We start from the raw sequence: 16,458 nt of genomic DNA, 5'->3' as shown, positions 1-16,458 counted from the left end.
TGGCAATTACAATTGAGGGTAAATTCTCCTTAATGGATTTGCTGGTTGTGTAAAGACTTAACCAGGGTGTTTTGGTCTAGTGTTGCTCCTCAACCTGTTACTGCAGCTGGGGTAGATTTGCAAGAAAAGAGGCCGCTGCTGTGGCCGCTGGGTTCCCTTCTGCACCCCTCCATTGCTTTTGACCCGGCACACTTTCTCCCATCCTCCTTTGACATTTTTATGTGTTCTCTACACACAGTCAGGAGTGGCAAACTTGAAGGAGTCTCTGGTACTGTATCACTTTACTGTGCCACACTGGTTTGCCCCGTTCAGATCGAGAACATCAACTGGCAGCGTTACAGATGAGGGCACAGTTCGTCAGAGCAAACGTAAGGCAGGCAAATGAGGTTAATGTTCAGATCAGCAACTATCTAGTAGAATGGTGGGACACCAGTAAGGAACTGAATGAACAACTTCTCTTTCTACGTTACTGCCTGCTTCATTTAGCTTTCGAGGGAGCAAAACAAAAAATGGCATGGCAGAGAACATAGAGATATTGCGCCAAATGTTTAACCTGCTCCAAGATCAAACTAACCCTCCCCTCCCACGTAGCCTTCTATTTTTCTTTCATCCATGTACCTAAGAATCATTAAACAAATAATATTACTGTGCAAGTGGAGTCTGTGTGTGTCTTGATATAGCCAGTTGTGTCTCTTATACGTCCTTATAGTACCTGCCTCTACCACTAATCCTGCAGTGCATTCCACACAGCCACCACTCTCCATGTAAAAGTACGTTCTGCCTCTGACGTTCCCTCCTATACTTCACTCCCAGCACCTTGTAGTTGTGCCCCCTTGTATCAGCCATTTCTGGCTTGAGAAGAAGTCTCTACTGTCCACTCGATCTATGCCTCATCATTTTGTATACCTCTGTGAAATCACCTCTCATCCCCTTCTCTCCAAAGAGAAAAGCCATAGCTTACCCAACCTACCCTAATAAGGCATGCTTTCTAATCTAGCCATCATCCTGGTAAATCTCATTTGCACCCTCTCTAAAGCTTTGATATCCTTCCTATAATGGGGCAACCAGAATGGAACACAATACTTCAAGTGTGGTCTAGCCGGGTTTTATAGAGCTGCAGCATTACCTCATGACTCTTGAACTCAATACACTGACTAATGGAGGCCAACACACGATATGCTTTCTTAACCACCCTAGCAATTTGCACTGTAATTTTGAGGGATCTATGGATATGGACCTCAAGATCCATCTGTTCTCCCACGCTAGTAAGAATCCAACCGTTAACGCTGTACCCTGCCTTCAAGTTCGACCTTCCAAAATCAATCACTTCACACTTTTCCAGATGGAGCTCCATCTGTCACTTCTCAGACCAGCTGTGCATCCTATCAATGCACCATTGTAACCTACATCAACCTTCTACACTATCCAAAACACCGCCAACCTCATGTCCCCTGCAAACCTACTAACCTCCACCTCACCCTTACTTCCACTTCCTCATCCAAGCCACTTATAAAAGTTACAAGGAGCAAGGATCCCTGCGGAACACCACTGGTCACTGACCTCCAGGAAGAAAACGCTACATCTGTCACCACCCTTTGCTTTCTGTGTTCATGCCAATTCTGAATCCATGCTGCCAAGTTTCCTGGAACTCGTGCCTCATGACTTTCTGAACGAGCCTTCCATGGGGAGCCTTGTTGAACACCTTACTAGAATCCATATACATAACATCCTCTGTTCCACTTTCATCAATTTGTTTTGTCACATCCTCAGAGAACTCAATCAAGCTCATGAGGCCCGACCGCCCCCTCAGAAAGCCATGCTGGACTGTCCCTAATCAAATAATGTTCGAATGCTCGTAAATCCTGCCTCTAAGAATCCTCTGTAATAGTTTGCCCACCACTGATGTAAGACTCACTAGTCTTAAACTTCCAGTGTTATCCTTATTGCTTTTCAAAAAAAATTGTATCATCTTAATTTTTTATGTCTCATCTTACGGTCCACTCATTTTGTCTGTCGTTTTGAACCATCAAACTCTTTGGAATATTTAGCTCCTGACCTGAGTTGTCATTTTGCTATATATCTGCATTAGCCATGTTATCATGCCCTTTACTTCTCTCTGTGCAATAATATTAATATAATTTGTTTATATGGAATGTGTCACAGGTTCATATATATTGTCTTTTACCTCGCCCTTTTTCTTTGTTATAACTTTTGTTAGATAGATAGATAGACATACTTTATTGATCCCGAGGGAAATTGGGTTTCGTTACAGTTGCACCAACCAAGAATAGAGTATAAATATAATGATATAAAACCATAAATAATTAAATAATAATATGTAAATTATGCCAGATGGAAATAAGTCCAGGACTGGCCTATTGGCTCAGCGTGTCTGACCCTCCAAGGGAGGAGTTGTAAAGTTTGATGGCCACAGGCAGGAATGACTTCCTATGACGCTCAGTGTTGCATCTCAGTGGAATGAGTCTCTGGCTGAATGTACTCCTGTGCCCACCCAGTACATTATGTAGTGGATGGGAGACATTGTCCAAGATGGCATGCAACTTGGATAGCATCCTCTTTTCAGACACCACCGTCAGAGAGTCCAGTTCCATCCCCACAACATCACTGGCCTTACGAATGAGTTTGTTGATTCTGTTGGTGTCTGCTACCCTCAGCCATTGCAGCTGACCCCTGACGCTCCCTGTGAAGGCATTTACTGATGCTGTCTCTGGTCTTGATTTTCATTCAATGACCTTTCAAAAAGCAAGAAGCAAGAGAGCTTGCTGGAAATGTGAAATTGAAACAGAATGTGGTGGAAGTACTCAGAGACCCTGGTGAGACAGAAAACACCAACTGCTTTTTTTCACTCCCAGATGTCACCTGAATTGCCGTATATCACCAGCACTTTCCATTTTTTTTCTTAGTGCTGTCTCCCCATCTAGCTTAAAACATGGAGGCACCTTCACAGCCTCCCACAGTCTCCGATGCTCCTGTAACTTCAGCCTTTAAGGCCGACGTAAGAGCATCCTTTAGGAGGGTGGACCCACAGAAACCATCCGACCCAGATGGGGTACCTGGCCGACTATTAAAGACCTGTGCTGATCATCTGGCTGGAATGTTCTCAGGTATCTTTAACCTCTCACTTTGGTAGTCTGAGGTACCCACCTGCTTCAAGCAGGCTTCAGTTATACTGTTGCCTAAGAAGAACGTGGTAATCTACCTCCATGACTGTTGTCCTGTAGCACTGATTTGAGAGAAACATGTCACCTCGCAAAGCAGCAGGCCCTGACGGAGTACCTGGTAAGGCTCTGAAAACTTGTGCCAACCAACTTGCGGGAGTATTCAACAACAATTTCAACCTCTCACTGCTACAGTCGGAAGTTCCTACCTGCTTCAAAAAGGCAATAATTATACCAGTGCCTAAAAAGAGTAGTATGAGCTGCCTTAATGACTATCACCCAGTAGCACTCACATCTACGGTGATGAAATGCTTTGAGAGGTTGGTCATGGCTAGAATAAACTCCTGCCTCAGCAAGGACCTGGACCCACTGCAATTTGCCTATTGCAACAAAAGGTCTATGGCAGATGCAATCTCAATGGCTCTTCACACAGCCTTGGGTCACCTGGACAAGATAAACACCTATGTCAGGATGCTGTTTGTCGACTATACATCAGTGTTTAACATCATTATTCCCATAATCCTGATCAATAAGCAACAGAACCTGGGTCCCTGTACCTTCGTCTGCAATTGAATTCTCAACTTCCTAACCGGAAGACCACTATCTGTGCAGATTGGTGACCAGATCTTCTCCTCATTGACGATCAACACTGGTGCACCTCAGGGGTGTGTGCTTAACCCACTACTTTATTCTCTCAATACCCATATCTGTGTGGCTAGGTATAGCTTAAATGCCATCTTTAAATATGCTGATGATACAACCATTGTTGGTAGAAACTCAGGTGGAGATGCCAGGGGTACAGCAGCGAGATATACCAGCTCGTTGAGTGGTGTTGCAGCGGCAATCTTGCACTCAGTTTCAGTGGGATGAAAGAGCTGATTGTGGACTTCAGGAAGGCTGAGCCAAACATGAACCAATCCTCATGGAAGGATCAGCAGTGGAGAGAGTGAGCAATTTCAAGTTCCTGGATGTCAAGATCTCTGAGGATCTAACCTGGTCCCAACATATCGATGTAGCTATAAAGAAGGCAAGACAGCGACTATATTTCATTAGGAGATTGAGGAGATTTTCTTTGTCAACTAAAACACTCGATAACTACTATAGATGTAACGTGGAGAGCATTCTGACAAGCTGCATCACTGTCTGGTATGGTGGGGGAGCCATTGCATAGAACCAAAAGAAGCCACAGAAAGTGGTAAAATTAGTAATCTCCATCTAGGTACTAGCCTCTCTAGTACTAGCCCCACCACTCTCTCCCCCCCGCCTCTCTCTCCCCGCCGTCCCTCTCTCCCTCCCCTCCCCCCTCTTCCCAACACCTCCATCTCTCCCCCCTCCCTGTGCCCTCTTCCCCCTCTCCTGATGTTGTCCGCGAAGTTTAGGAAGACAGGTCAATACGTTGGAACTGAGATGCCAGAGTTTCACTCAATTGGTGCTACTCGAAATAACGAATAGAGAAGTTGCAGTAGACTAGTGAGGGTTTGTTAGGACAAAGGCAATCTTATCAAAGCATCAGCCTCACCTCAACGCCCAGTCTCCTCCCCTCACACCCCCCAGCTCTGTCAAGTTATTCTACGTACTCATAGAACATAACCCTTCAACCATCCGGCCCCTGAGATAACTCCATGGATAACTCCACTCACCTCAAAAGGAAAATTAATGCCTGCCTGCACAAACATAGCCTTTCCTAACGTTCTGTCGTTGGACTATTCCATATATCAGTCAGGTCAACCTCTGATTACTTCTAGTGCGTTAGCATCCTTCCTTAAACAAAGAGAGCAGCACTGTACACAGTACAGCAGATGTGCTCTCAACAATGCCCTATATAACTGACAAATAATCTACTCTATTTTAATTCAATATAGGACAAAAGCATTTGGTGAGTTCAATTATACCCCTCACCCAAACAGCTCCCAAACACATTAATCCCCAAATCAATGAAGTCGGGCAGAGGAACTCGCAGTTAATTTCCATGACTTTAGCTCATACAGCATGCAACACAAGGGAGCAAGAAGTGTTTTCATTCCTGCTGTCTGAATAAGATGAATTTTGTTTTCGCTTGTGGTGCAGACTGTGCCATAATTCATATTATCTTTTGACGTGCAGTACACCATCTGGTGCATACAGAGTGGTAGGGAGGGCAAGGAGATTAGAGGTTAGGCAATTAAATTCGTTTGTGAGAGATCAGTACTCTGCTCTGGCTACAAAAGTAATGTGAAAGCTTTCAACATCTGTATGAGTCTGTTTTTGATACTGAACAGCCCCAAGCACACCTGTGAGAAGCAGCCAGCTCCTACACTGAGGGGCTTATTAATCGTGACTGCTGTTTGTTCAGAGTGATTTGACCTTGTTTTCTGCTGGGGTACTTGAGAGAATATTGGTGTCAGTGGGCAAGAAGGTATAATGTCCCATCATTCTGGGAAGCTCTTCTCTCTCCAAAGAAAGCATTGAATTGAGCATTTTGATTGCAACCTTGGATATTGTATGGTCTGCTGGCAATATTGGAAATGAGTTACTATTGTTTTATTATTGTTAATTTAAGCAGCTTGTCTTGCGTACTGTTTGTACAGATCAGATCATTGCACAGAGACTGAGGCAGAGCAAGTTAAACAGTAACTGATTGCAAAATAAAGCATAACAACTACAGAGAAAGTGCAGTTCCTGTGAGGGCCACAAAGGAAGAGAGAATGTATCGAGTTGGAATTGATTTACTTGCTTAGTTATTATTATAATAATTGTATTTTTTAAATTTTTCTCAGCTTAAGCTGGTAAATCCTGACTTGTGGTCATAGCCAAGCACACACATTTCTCAACTGCGAGGAACTTTTGAACAATTCTTGTGGTGTTTAGTATTGTGACTTTCCGAAGATTTACATAAATATTGCTGTGTAAGCCTAATTGTTTAATGCTATTGTGTAGTGACTTTGGGATGATACCAGTTGTAGGTATTACTACTGGGACAATGAATATATTGTTCATGTTCAATAGTCTTTCATCGTTGTTATTATTATTTGTATTCGCACAGTTTGTCTTTTGCACATTGGTTGTTGATCAGTCTTTGGTTCTGTGTAGTGTTTCATTGGTTCCATTGTATTTCCTTGTTCTGTGAATGCTCATTAAGAAAACGAATCTCTGTCTAGCTTATGGTGTTAATATACATACTTTAATAATGCATTTACTTTGAACTTTGGTTTTTATTGTCACATGTACCAAGATACAGTGAAAAGTTTGTCTTGAATACCGTTCATCCGGAACAGTGTATTGAGGATTACACAGTGATTTTCCAGTTGTAACTCTGTGAGAAGGAATTGTTGTTTTCGGCACTCCCTTTATGTTGAGAAAGATTTCCAGTTTTTGTTGCGAGGGGGCTAGTGGAGCCTGTAGACTACCATGGGTGGAGGAGTGGGACCCCACAGGTGACTGACTGCATTATTGCGCACGGCTCCTGCTGCCTTCCATGTGGACCTGGGGGAGGCACTCGGAGTGTTTGGTGATTTTCTAGCAGGTTGAACGTCTTTATGGAGGCAGAGGAGACTGCAGACGGCGGAGGAGGAATCTGCTGGAGGAACTGGCTGAGCAGCACCTGTGGGAGGAAAGAAATTGTCCATATTTCAGCAACCCTGGATCAGGACTGAGAGTGGAGAGAGAAGGTGGCCAGTATAAAGGGGAGAAGGGGAGTGGTACGACAGCAGTAACATTTATTTGTGTAATGGGGGGGGTGTGAAAGGTGACAGGCAGGTTGAGGCTGCATGGTAGCATGTGGTTAGTGGTGAGAATACAGCTCTGAACTGCATGGACTAAGGTGACCTCTTTCTACATTCAGTGGCCACTTGTACACCTGCTCGTTAACACATATACCTAATTAGTCAATCATGCAGCAGCAAGTCGATGCATGAAAGTATGCAAACGTGGTCCAGAGGTTCAGTTGTTATTCAGACCAAATGTCAGAATGAGGAAGAAATGAGTTCTAAGTGACTTTGACCATAGAATGATTGTTGGTGCCAGATGGGGTGATTTGAGTAGCTCAGAAATCGCTGATCTCCTGGGATCTTCACGCACAACAGTCTCGTGAGTTTACAGAGAATGGTGCGAGAAACAAAAAGAAAAATCTAGTGAGCGGCAGTTCTGTGGGCGAAAATACTTTGTTAATGATAGAGGTCAGAGAGAATGGCCAAACTGGTTCAAGCTGACAGGAAGGCAACAGTAACTCAAATAGCCACGTATTACAAGAGTGATGTGCAGAAGAGCATCTCTGAATGCACAACACATTGAACCTTAAAGTGGATGGACTGCAGCAGCAGAAGACCACGGGCGTAGACTCAGTGACCTCTTTGTTAGCTATAGGAGGCACCTAATAAAGTGACCACAGAGTGTATGCTGTGAGGAGATATGGACCTCTGCACGGAGCAAACCTGTGTAATTCGGTATAGTAATGCTGCTATTTTATGCATTCCCTTCCAGGTTAAACATCCTGTTGGGTGGAATGAACCCACTGTACTTCCACATGGTCAACGTGGGCCTGCACTGTGCTGTGACCTTACTGTTGCTCCACACGTGTGACAAGGCCGTGTTCCGGGACCGGCGTCTTGCATTCTTCGCTGCTCTTGTCTTTGCCATGCATCCTGTCCACACTGAAGCTGTGAGTACCAGTCTAACATTCTGGATTAGCCATGACACCCATGTTCCACTTACTCCCATTTTGTAGATCCATAAACGTGTAAAGCCTTCTCTTTATTAGAGTCCAAAACTAATTGCATTGCTATTGTCTTTCTCTGTCTCACCCACAGCCCACACTGCTCTCCTGCTGTGACCCACACAGACACATACAGTACTGTGCAAAAGTCTTGGGCACATATATATAACTAGGGTGTCTAAGACTCGTGCAGAGTACTGAAGTAATTCTAAGTATTTCACTATATGTAAAAAAAACAAATTTCATGACATACATGAGTGATGATAAACCTGATTCTGATATGGGTTTCTATTGCGGACTGAGAGTGGGAAGATGGCAGAGAGAGGGGAATCATGGTTGGGAAATGGGGAAGGGAGAGGGGAGGGAGCGGGAAGCACCAGAGAGACATTCTGTATTGATCAATAAACCAATTGTTTGGAATCAAATGACCTTGCCTGGTGTCTCAGGACTGGGTGTGCCTGCAACTGTGCCACCCCCACCCCCATTCCCTGGCACTCCTCTGCCACCTGTCCCACACCTCTCTTGTGGCACTCCACCCTTGTCATTCCCAATATCCCTTGCTCCCACCAGATTTATAAACGTGCTGTCCATTCCACGTTGACAAATGCAGTGTCCTGCAAAAGTCAGAGGTACCCTACTTATATAAGTGCAGAAGACTTTTACACAGTACTGTATAATCCTGCATCTTCCTTCAGTTCAAGCAGCCTGCCTGGTTCGTGTGTGGCTCCTCCCTCACTTTGTTTCTCAAGCACTCAATCTATAAAGTAGGAATGCCCAAAAATTGGAAGGACATAAAACCAGTGGATGTGAATTTTAATCAGTGAGGAGTTAAGCTGAGGAAGATTACGCGAGGTGAACAACGATGAGGGGATAAATGGTTGGAACACTCTGCAAATCGAGGTCATGGGGGCTAGAACATAGAAGAGTGCAGCACAGGAACTACCAAAAACTGCATTGAGCACAATGCCCAATTAAACTGAATCTCTCCTGTTTGCACATGATCCATATCCCTCCATCCCCTGCATTTTCATGTGTTTATCCAAAAACCTCTTCAATACCAGTGTTGAATTTTCTCCATCACTACCTCTGACAGCATATTCCAGGCATTTACTGCTCTCTGTGTAGAAAAATTTGATCTGCACATCTTCTTTAATTATTTTTCTTCTCACTTTCCATGGATGTCCTCTAGTACTTGACATTCTGATCCTGGAAAAGAATATTCTTATTTTTCAACTGAACCCCGCCACAGTAGAAATAGTGGAGAGAAGTTGGGATAGACAAAGTGATCACGATCTCACTTCCTCACAATGGGTCTGGGATTGGGATCAAATAGAAGATGACAGCAGAAGGTAACATGGCCGAGATATCCATAATAGCCAGTTGATGATTGTGAATTCAGTCAGCAGTGAGTCATGGCTGTGAGGGGAGACAAGATATAGTGTGGACTTCAACTTGCTCTAGGAACACACATCAAAGTTGCTGGTGAACGCAGCAGGCCAAGCAGCATCTATAGGAAGAGGCGCAGTCGACGTTTCAGGCCGAGACCTGACGAAGGGTCTCGGCCTGAAACGTCGACTGCGCCTCTTCCTATAGATGCTGCTTGGCCTGCTGCGTTCACCAGCAACTTTGATGTGTGTTGCTTGAATTTCCAGCATCTGCAGAATTCCTGTTGTTAAACTTGCTCTAGGATCTGGTTTGATTGTGCAGAGTCAGAATAGATTTATGTAGGAGAAATGAGGCCTGATAAATCGGTGCTTTGATGTTGTACCTAGCAGAATAAATAAGGAGGTACCATTAGATGCAGGGTCTTTGAGCTTTCAGTGCCACAGAAGATTACTAAAGTTAGACACACAGATTTGGGGGTAATATACTGACTTAGATTGAGGATTGGTTAATAGGAAACAAAGTAGGACATAATGGGTCACCTTTCAGGGGACTGTGACAATGGGATACTGCCACTCTGTGGATCCAGTTGTTCACAAATAGTTCAAATGACGCTATGATATAATCCCAAAGATGTCCTGTACAATTTAGTAATACAGTTGGTAAATACACTAGAGTTCCTTCTGTCCCTGAAACCACAGTTTGCCTTTTTCTTTGATGATTGATGTCTGAATTGCTCCCAGGAAATGCAGAAATCCATAGATCACCTCAGAGAGTGAACAAGTTTCTGTTGGGGCTGTACAAGGGTTGTAATTAATTCATCAGTCTATTTGAAATGGGAATTGATTCCAGTTTTAATCATATTTCTTTGTATGGCTCGACAATGCAAGAACTAACTGAACCATATTAAAGTTGTTGAAGTGCAACAAAATATTCACCAGGCGATGTAACTTACCTTCTTACAAACTGTTCCCCTGTGCACTTTGACTTCCATTTTGTGAAAATTCCTTATCCTTGTTTTGTTTCAACTACAAGGACATGAGTATAAATGAGGAGGCATCAAAATAAGCAAAGCATAGCACAATCTTTCTCAGTTTATTATCGAAGTACGTACAGTGTCTGTGAAAAGTATTCACCCACCCTTGGAAGTTTTCATGTTTTATTGTTTTACGACATTGAATCACAGTGGATTGAATTTGGCTTTTTTAACACTGATCAACAGAAAAAGACTCATGTCAAAGAGAAAACCAATCTCTACAAAGTGACCTAAATTAATTACAAATATAAAACACAAAATAATTGATTGCATAAGTATTCACCCCCTTCAAGTCAATATTTAGTAGATCACCTTTGGCAGCAATTACAGTCTTGAGTCTGTGTGGTTAGGTCACTATCAGCTTTGCACATCTGGACACTGCAATTTTTCCCCATTCTTCTTTACAAAACTGCTCAAGCTCTGTCAGATTGCACGGGGATCATGACTGAACAGCCCTTTTCAAGTCCAGCAGCAAATTCTCAATTGGATTGAGGGCTGGACTCTGACTTGGCCACTCCAGGACATTAACTTTGTTATTTTTAAGCTATTCCAGTGTAGCTTTGGCTTTATGCTTGGGGTCATTGTCTTGCTGGAAAACAAATCTTCTCCCAGTTCTCTTGCAGACTGCGTCAGGTTTTCTTCCAGGATTTCCCTGTATTTTGCTGCATTCATTTTACACTCTAACTTCACAAGCCTTCCAGAGCCTGCTGTAGTGAAGCATCCCACAGCATGATGTAGCCACCACCAGACTTCATGGTAGGGATGATGTGTAGTACAGTATTTGGCTTAAGCCAAACATAGCACTTAATCTGATACCCAAAAAGCTCAATTTTAGTTTCATCAGACTATAGAACTTTCTAGCTGACTTCAGACCCTCCCACATGCTTTCTGGCAGACTCTAGCTGAGATTTCATGTAAGTTTCTTCCAACAGTGGCTTTCTCTTTACCACGCTCCCATAAAGCTGCAACTGGTGAAGCACCCAGACAACAGTTGTATGCGCAGTCTCTCCCATCTCAGCCACTGAAGCTTGTAACTGCTCCGGAGTTGTCATAGGTTTCTTGGTGGCCTTCCTCACTAGTCCCCTTCTTGCATGGCCACTCGGTTTTTGAGGACAGTCTGCTCTCGGCAGATTTGCAGCTGTGCCCTATTCTTTCGTTTCTTGATGATTGACTTTACTACTGTACTTCAAGGGACATTCAGTGACTTGGAAATTTTCTTGTATCCATCTCCTGTCTTGTGCTTTTCAATACCCTTTTTCAGAGTTGCTTGGAGTGTTCTTTTGTCTTCATGTGTAGTTTTTGCCAGGAAACTGACACCAGCAGTTGGACCTTCCAGATACAGGTGTATTGTTACAACCAATTGAAACACCTTGACTGCACACAGGTGATCTCCATTTACATGACTTCTAAAACCAATTTGGCTGCACCAGTGATGATTTGGTGTGTCATATTAAAGGGAGTGATTACATCTGCAATCAATTATTTTGTGTTTTATACTTGTAATTCATTTAGATCACTTTGTTAGAGATCTGTTCTCAGTTTGACACAAATGTCTTACTCTGTAAAAAAAAAAGCCAAATTAACTCCACTGTGATTCAATGTTGTAAAACATGAAAACTTCTGGGGGGTGGGGGAGAATACTTTTTATAGGCACTGTATGTGTCACCATGTACCAAACTGAGTTTCATTTCATGTGTGGGAAGATACCTGCAATTCCCTATCCCACTTTGCATTTGGTAAGTCTTTGGCAACACACAAAATGTTGGAGGAGCTCAACAGGTCAAGCATCATCTATGGAAAGGAATAAACAGTTGACATTTCAGGCCGAGACCCTTCATCAGGACTGGGGAAAAAGAGATGAGAAGCCAGAGTAAGAAGGTGGGGGGAGGGGAGGTAGAAGCACAAGGTAGTAGGTGATAGGTGAAACTGGGAGAGGGGAAGGGGGTGAAGTAAAGAGCTGGGAAGTTGATTAGTGAGAGGGAGAATCTGATAGGAGAGGGTAGAAGAGAATAGAAGAAAGAGAAGGAGGAGGAGCACTGGGGGGTGATGGGCAGGTAAGAAAAAAGGTGAGAGGGAAATGGAGATGGTGAAGGAGAGAGAGGGCAATTAACAGAAGTTTGAGAAGTCGATGTTCATGTCTTTAGGTTGGAAGCTACCCAGACAACTTGATGGCATGAACATCAATTTCTCAAACTTCCATTAATTTCCTTCTCTCTCATTCACCATCTCCATTCCCATTTCCCTCTCACCTTTTTTTCTTACCTGCCCATCACCCTCTCTGTGCTCCTCCCCCTCCCTTTTGTTCCATGGAGCTCTACCCTCTTCTATCAGATTCCCCCTTCTCCAGCCCTTTATTTCTTTCACCAATGAGCTCTTTACTTCATCCCTCCCAGTTTCACCTATCACCCACTACCTATTACTTCAACCTCCCCTCCGCCCACCTTCTTACTCTGACTTATCTTTCTTTCCAGCCCCGAAAAAGGGTCTTGGCCTGAAACGTCGACTGTTTGTTCCTTTCCATAGATCACTGAAATCAATTCCCATTGTGTATGTGTTGATTTGGATTTCCAGCATCTGCAGCTGTTCCCGGGTTTGCTATGTTTTTGGGTGACCAGACTCTGCATGCAGAGGGTGTATGGGAACACTAAGAAATTGATTCTGCTCTTACTGATACTTTGAGTTAAAGATGTATGTGCTTCTGACAACTGCAGTTGTTTCACAGGTAACCGGAATCGTGGGGCGAGCTGACGTATTGGCTTGTGTGCTCTTCCTATTGGCCTTCCTCTCCTACCTTAGGTGTGTATGACTGCAGCCTTCATTAATAAACTTCTCGCATGACACTGAAGTCTGACACCACATTTACCTTTACAAGGACCGGCCTGTTACACGGGGAGGGGGTGTTGACTGTGTTCATAGAAAATATTTTCTGTAACGTGAAATCACATCATGCAAGCATACAGTATGTCAAGTAATTTCACATAAACTTCAGAGGAGTGAGTTTTCATTCCATATTCTTATTTTAGTAATTTATGAATTCTGTGAAGGACAAATTTCCATTATGAAAACTGCCATAATGGGGAAGTCATCTATATGAATTGTTTTGAAGTTGTATAGAAATTTTTGATTAAAATTTATTCTTGCTATGTAATTATTGTTACTGAAATGTTAATTCTAAACATTATCGTGGAGTCAATCTGCTCATCATGCACACATTGAAGTTGCTGACCTTGTAATTTTTGAGAGTAGTGTTCGTGAAGTGAGTCAAGCTTTTACAAGTTGCGTTCACACCTTTTGGAAGAGTTTCATTCATTGCCAGTAAGTTGCCAGTTCACTGCACATCCTGGAAATAGGCTGGTAGCTCGTGGCATTTATCTTGCTAAAAAGATTTTGTGGAACTAGTCAGGCTTTTAACTCCCAAGTTTAGAAAATCATGCCTCGTAAGATTCAGGCCTGTCATAATCGTACTGCTGATGATTGATGTGGCATACTGATCAAAGATAACTTATATAACAGGCTTGTGGGAGCATATATTATTATTTTTCAATGTTTCAAGAAATGTTATGGAATAAATTGACATTATTCAATTCCTAGTTTGGTTTATGTTTTATGTATAAAAAACATTGAATAGGCTGGTCCTATTATGCTACCAGTGCAGAGAGCCTCTGAGGTGATTCCTTCCAGCCTCTCTCTCTGCAACACAAATACCACGCCATTGCTTAATTAAAAAATGTGTAGCGAAGGATAATTTCTAATTTAGAAACTTCGTAAGACCGTAAGACAAAGGAGCAGAAGTTGGCCATTCGGCCCATCTAGTCTGCTCCGCCATTTTATCATGAGCTGATCCATTCTCCCATTTAGTCCCAATCCCCCGCCTTCTCACCATAACCTTTGATGCCCTGACTACTCAGATACCTATCAGTCTCTGTCTTAAGTACACCCAATGACTTGGCCTCCACTGCTGCCCGTGGCAACAAATTCCATAGATTCACCACCCTCTGACTAAAAAAATTTCTTCGCATTTCTGTTCTGAATGGGCGCCCTTCAATCCTTAAGTCATGCCCTCCCATTCTAGACTCCCCCATCATGGGAAACAACTTTGCCACATCCACTCTGTCCATGCCTTTCAAATACGAAATGTTTCTATGAGGTCTCCCCTCATTCTTCTAAACTCCAAGGGATACAGTCCAAAAGCGGACAAACATTCCTCATATGTTAACCCTCTCATTCCCGGAATCATTCTAGTGAATCTTCTCTGTACCCTCTCCAATGTCAGCACATCCTTTCTTAAATAAGGAGACCAAAACTGCCCCCAGTACTCCAAGTGAGGTCTCACCAGCGCCTTATAGAGCCTCAACATCACATCCCTGCTCCTATACTCTATTCCTCTAGAAATGAATGCCAACATTGCATTCGCCTTCTTCACTACCAACTCAACCCAGAGTTTAACCTTAAGGGTATCCTGTACGAGTACTCCCAAGTCCCATTGCATCTCAGAACTTTGAATTCTTTCCCCATTTAAATAATAGTCTGCCCATTTATTTCTTCTGCCAAAGTGCATAACCATACACTTTCCAACATTGTATTTCATTTGCCACTTCTTTGCCCATTCTTCCAATCTATCCAAGTCTCCATGCAGACTCTCTGTTTCCTTTGCACTACCGGCCCCTCCACCTATCTTCGTATCATCAGCAAACTTAGCCACAAATCCATCTATTCCATAATCCAAATCGTTGATGTACAATGTAAAAAGAAATGGCCCCAACACGGACCCCTGTGGAACACCACTGGTAACCGGCAGCCAACCAGAATAGGATCTCTTTATTCCCACTCTCTGTTTCCTGCCAATCAGCCAACACTCTATCCACGTATGTAACTTTTCCGTAATTCCATGGGCTCTTATCTTGTTAAGTAGCCTCATGTGTGGCACCTTGTCAAAGGCCTTCTGAAAATCCATATATACAACATCCACTGCATCTCCCTTGTCTAGCCTACTTGTAATTTCCTCAAAAAATTGTAATAGGTTTGTCAGGCAGGATTTTCCTTTAAGGAATCCATGCTGAGTTCTGCCTATCTTGTTATATGCCTCCAGGTACTCTGTAACCTCATCCTTGACAATCGACTCCAACAACTTCCCAACCACCGATGTCAAGCTAGCAGGTCTATAATTTCCTTTTTGCTTCCTTGCCCCCTTCTTAAATAGCGGAGTGACATTTGCAATCTTCCAGTCCTCCAGAACCATGCCAGAATCTATCGACTTTTGAAAGATCATCGCTAATACCTCCGCAATCTCCACAGCTACTTTCTTCAGAACACGAGGGTGCATTCCATCTGGTCCGGGAGATTTATCTACCTTTAGACTATTCAGCTTCCTGAGTACTTTCTCTGTCATAATTGTGACTGCGCACACTCCTCTTCCCTGCCACTCTTGAGTGTCCGGTATACTGCTGATGTCTTCCTCAGTGAAGACTGATGCAAAATACTCATTCAGTTCCTCCGCCATCTCCTTATCTCCCATTACAATTTCTCCAGCATCATTTTCTATCAGTCCTATGTCTACTCTCACCTGTCTTTTACTCTTGATATACTTGCAAAAGCTTTTAGTATCCTCTTTGATATTATTTGCTAGCTTCCTTTCATAGTTAATCTTTTCCCTCTTAATGACCTTCTTGGTTTTCTTTTGTAAGGTTTTAAAAACTTCCCAATCCTCTGTCTTCCCGCTAATTTTTGCTTCCTTGTATGCCCTCTCCTTTGCTTTAACTTTGGCTTTGACTTCTCTTGTCAACCACGGTTGCATCCTTTTTCCATTTGAAAATTTCTTCATTTTTGGAATATACCTGTCTAGCACCTTCCTCACTTCTCGCATAAACTCCAGCCACTGCTGCTCTGCTGTCTTTCCCGCCAGTGTCCCTTTTCAGTCAACTTTGGCCAGTTCCCCTCTCATGCCACTGTAATTTCCTTTACTCCACTGAAATACCGACACATCAGATTTCGGCTTCTCGTTTTCAAATTTCACAGTGAATTCAATCATGTTATGATCACTGCCTCCTAAGGGTTCCTTCACCTCAATCTCTCTAATCACCTCCGGTTCATTACACAATACCCAATCCAGTACAGCCGATCCCCTAGTGGGCTCAACAACAAGCTGTTCTAAAAAGCCATCTCGCAGACAT

General features: G+C 43.2%; 1 protein-coding gene across 1 annotated transcript in view; it reads left to right on the top strand.

Annotated features, from left to right (window-relative positions):
• tmtc1 (transmembrane O-mannosyltransferase targeting cadherins 1) overlaps positions 1–16,458 on the top strand; it is a 189,544-nt gene that overhangs the window by 16,325 nt on the left and 156,761 nt on the right. Inside the window, exons 2-3 of the mRNA XM_063058235.1 lie at positions 7,638–7,815; positions 13,011–13,084. Coding sequence (XP_062914305.1) covers positions 7,638–7,815; positions 13,011–13,084 — 252 coding nt within the window. The remainder of the gene's footprint in view (positions 1–7,637; positions 7,816–13,010; positions 13,085–16,458) is intronic.

The sequence above is a fragment of the Mobula hypostoma genome, chromosome 9 (assembly GCF_963921235.1).
Source record: "Mobula hypostoma chromosome 9, sMobHyp1.1, whole genome shotgun sequence".
NCBI lineage: Eukaryota > Metazoa > Chordata > Chondrichthyes > Myliobatiformes > Myliobatidae > Mobula > Mobula hypostoma.
The sequence above is the reverse complement of the archived record's forward strand: the minus strand, read 5'-3'. Positions and strand labels throughout refer to the sequence as shown.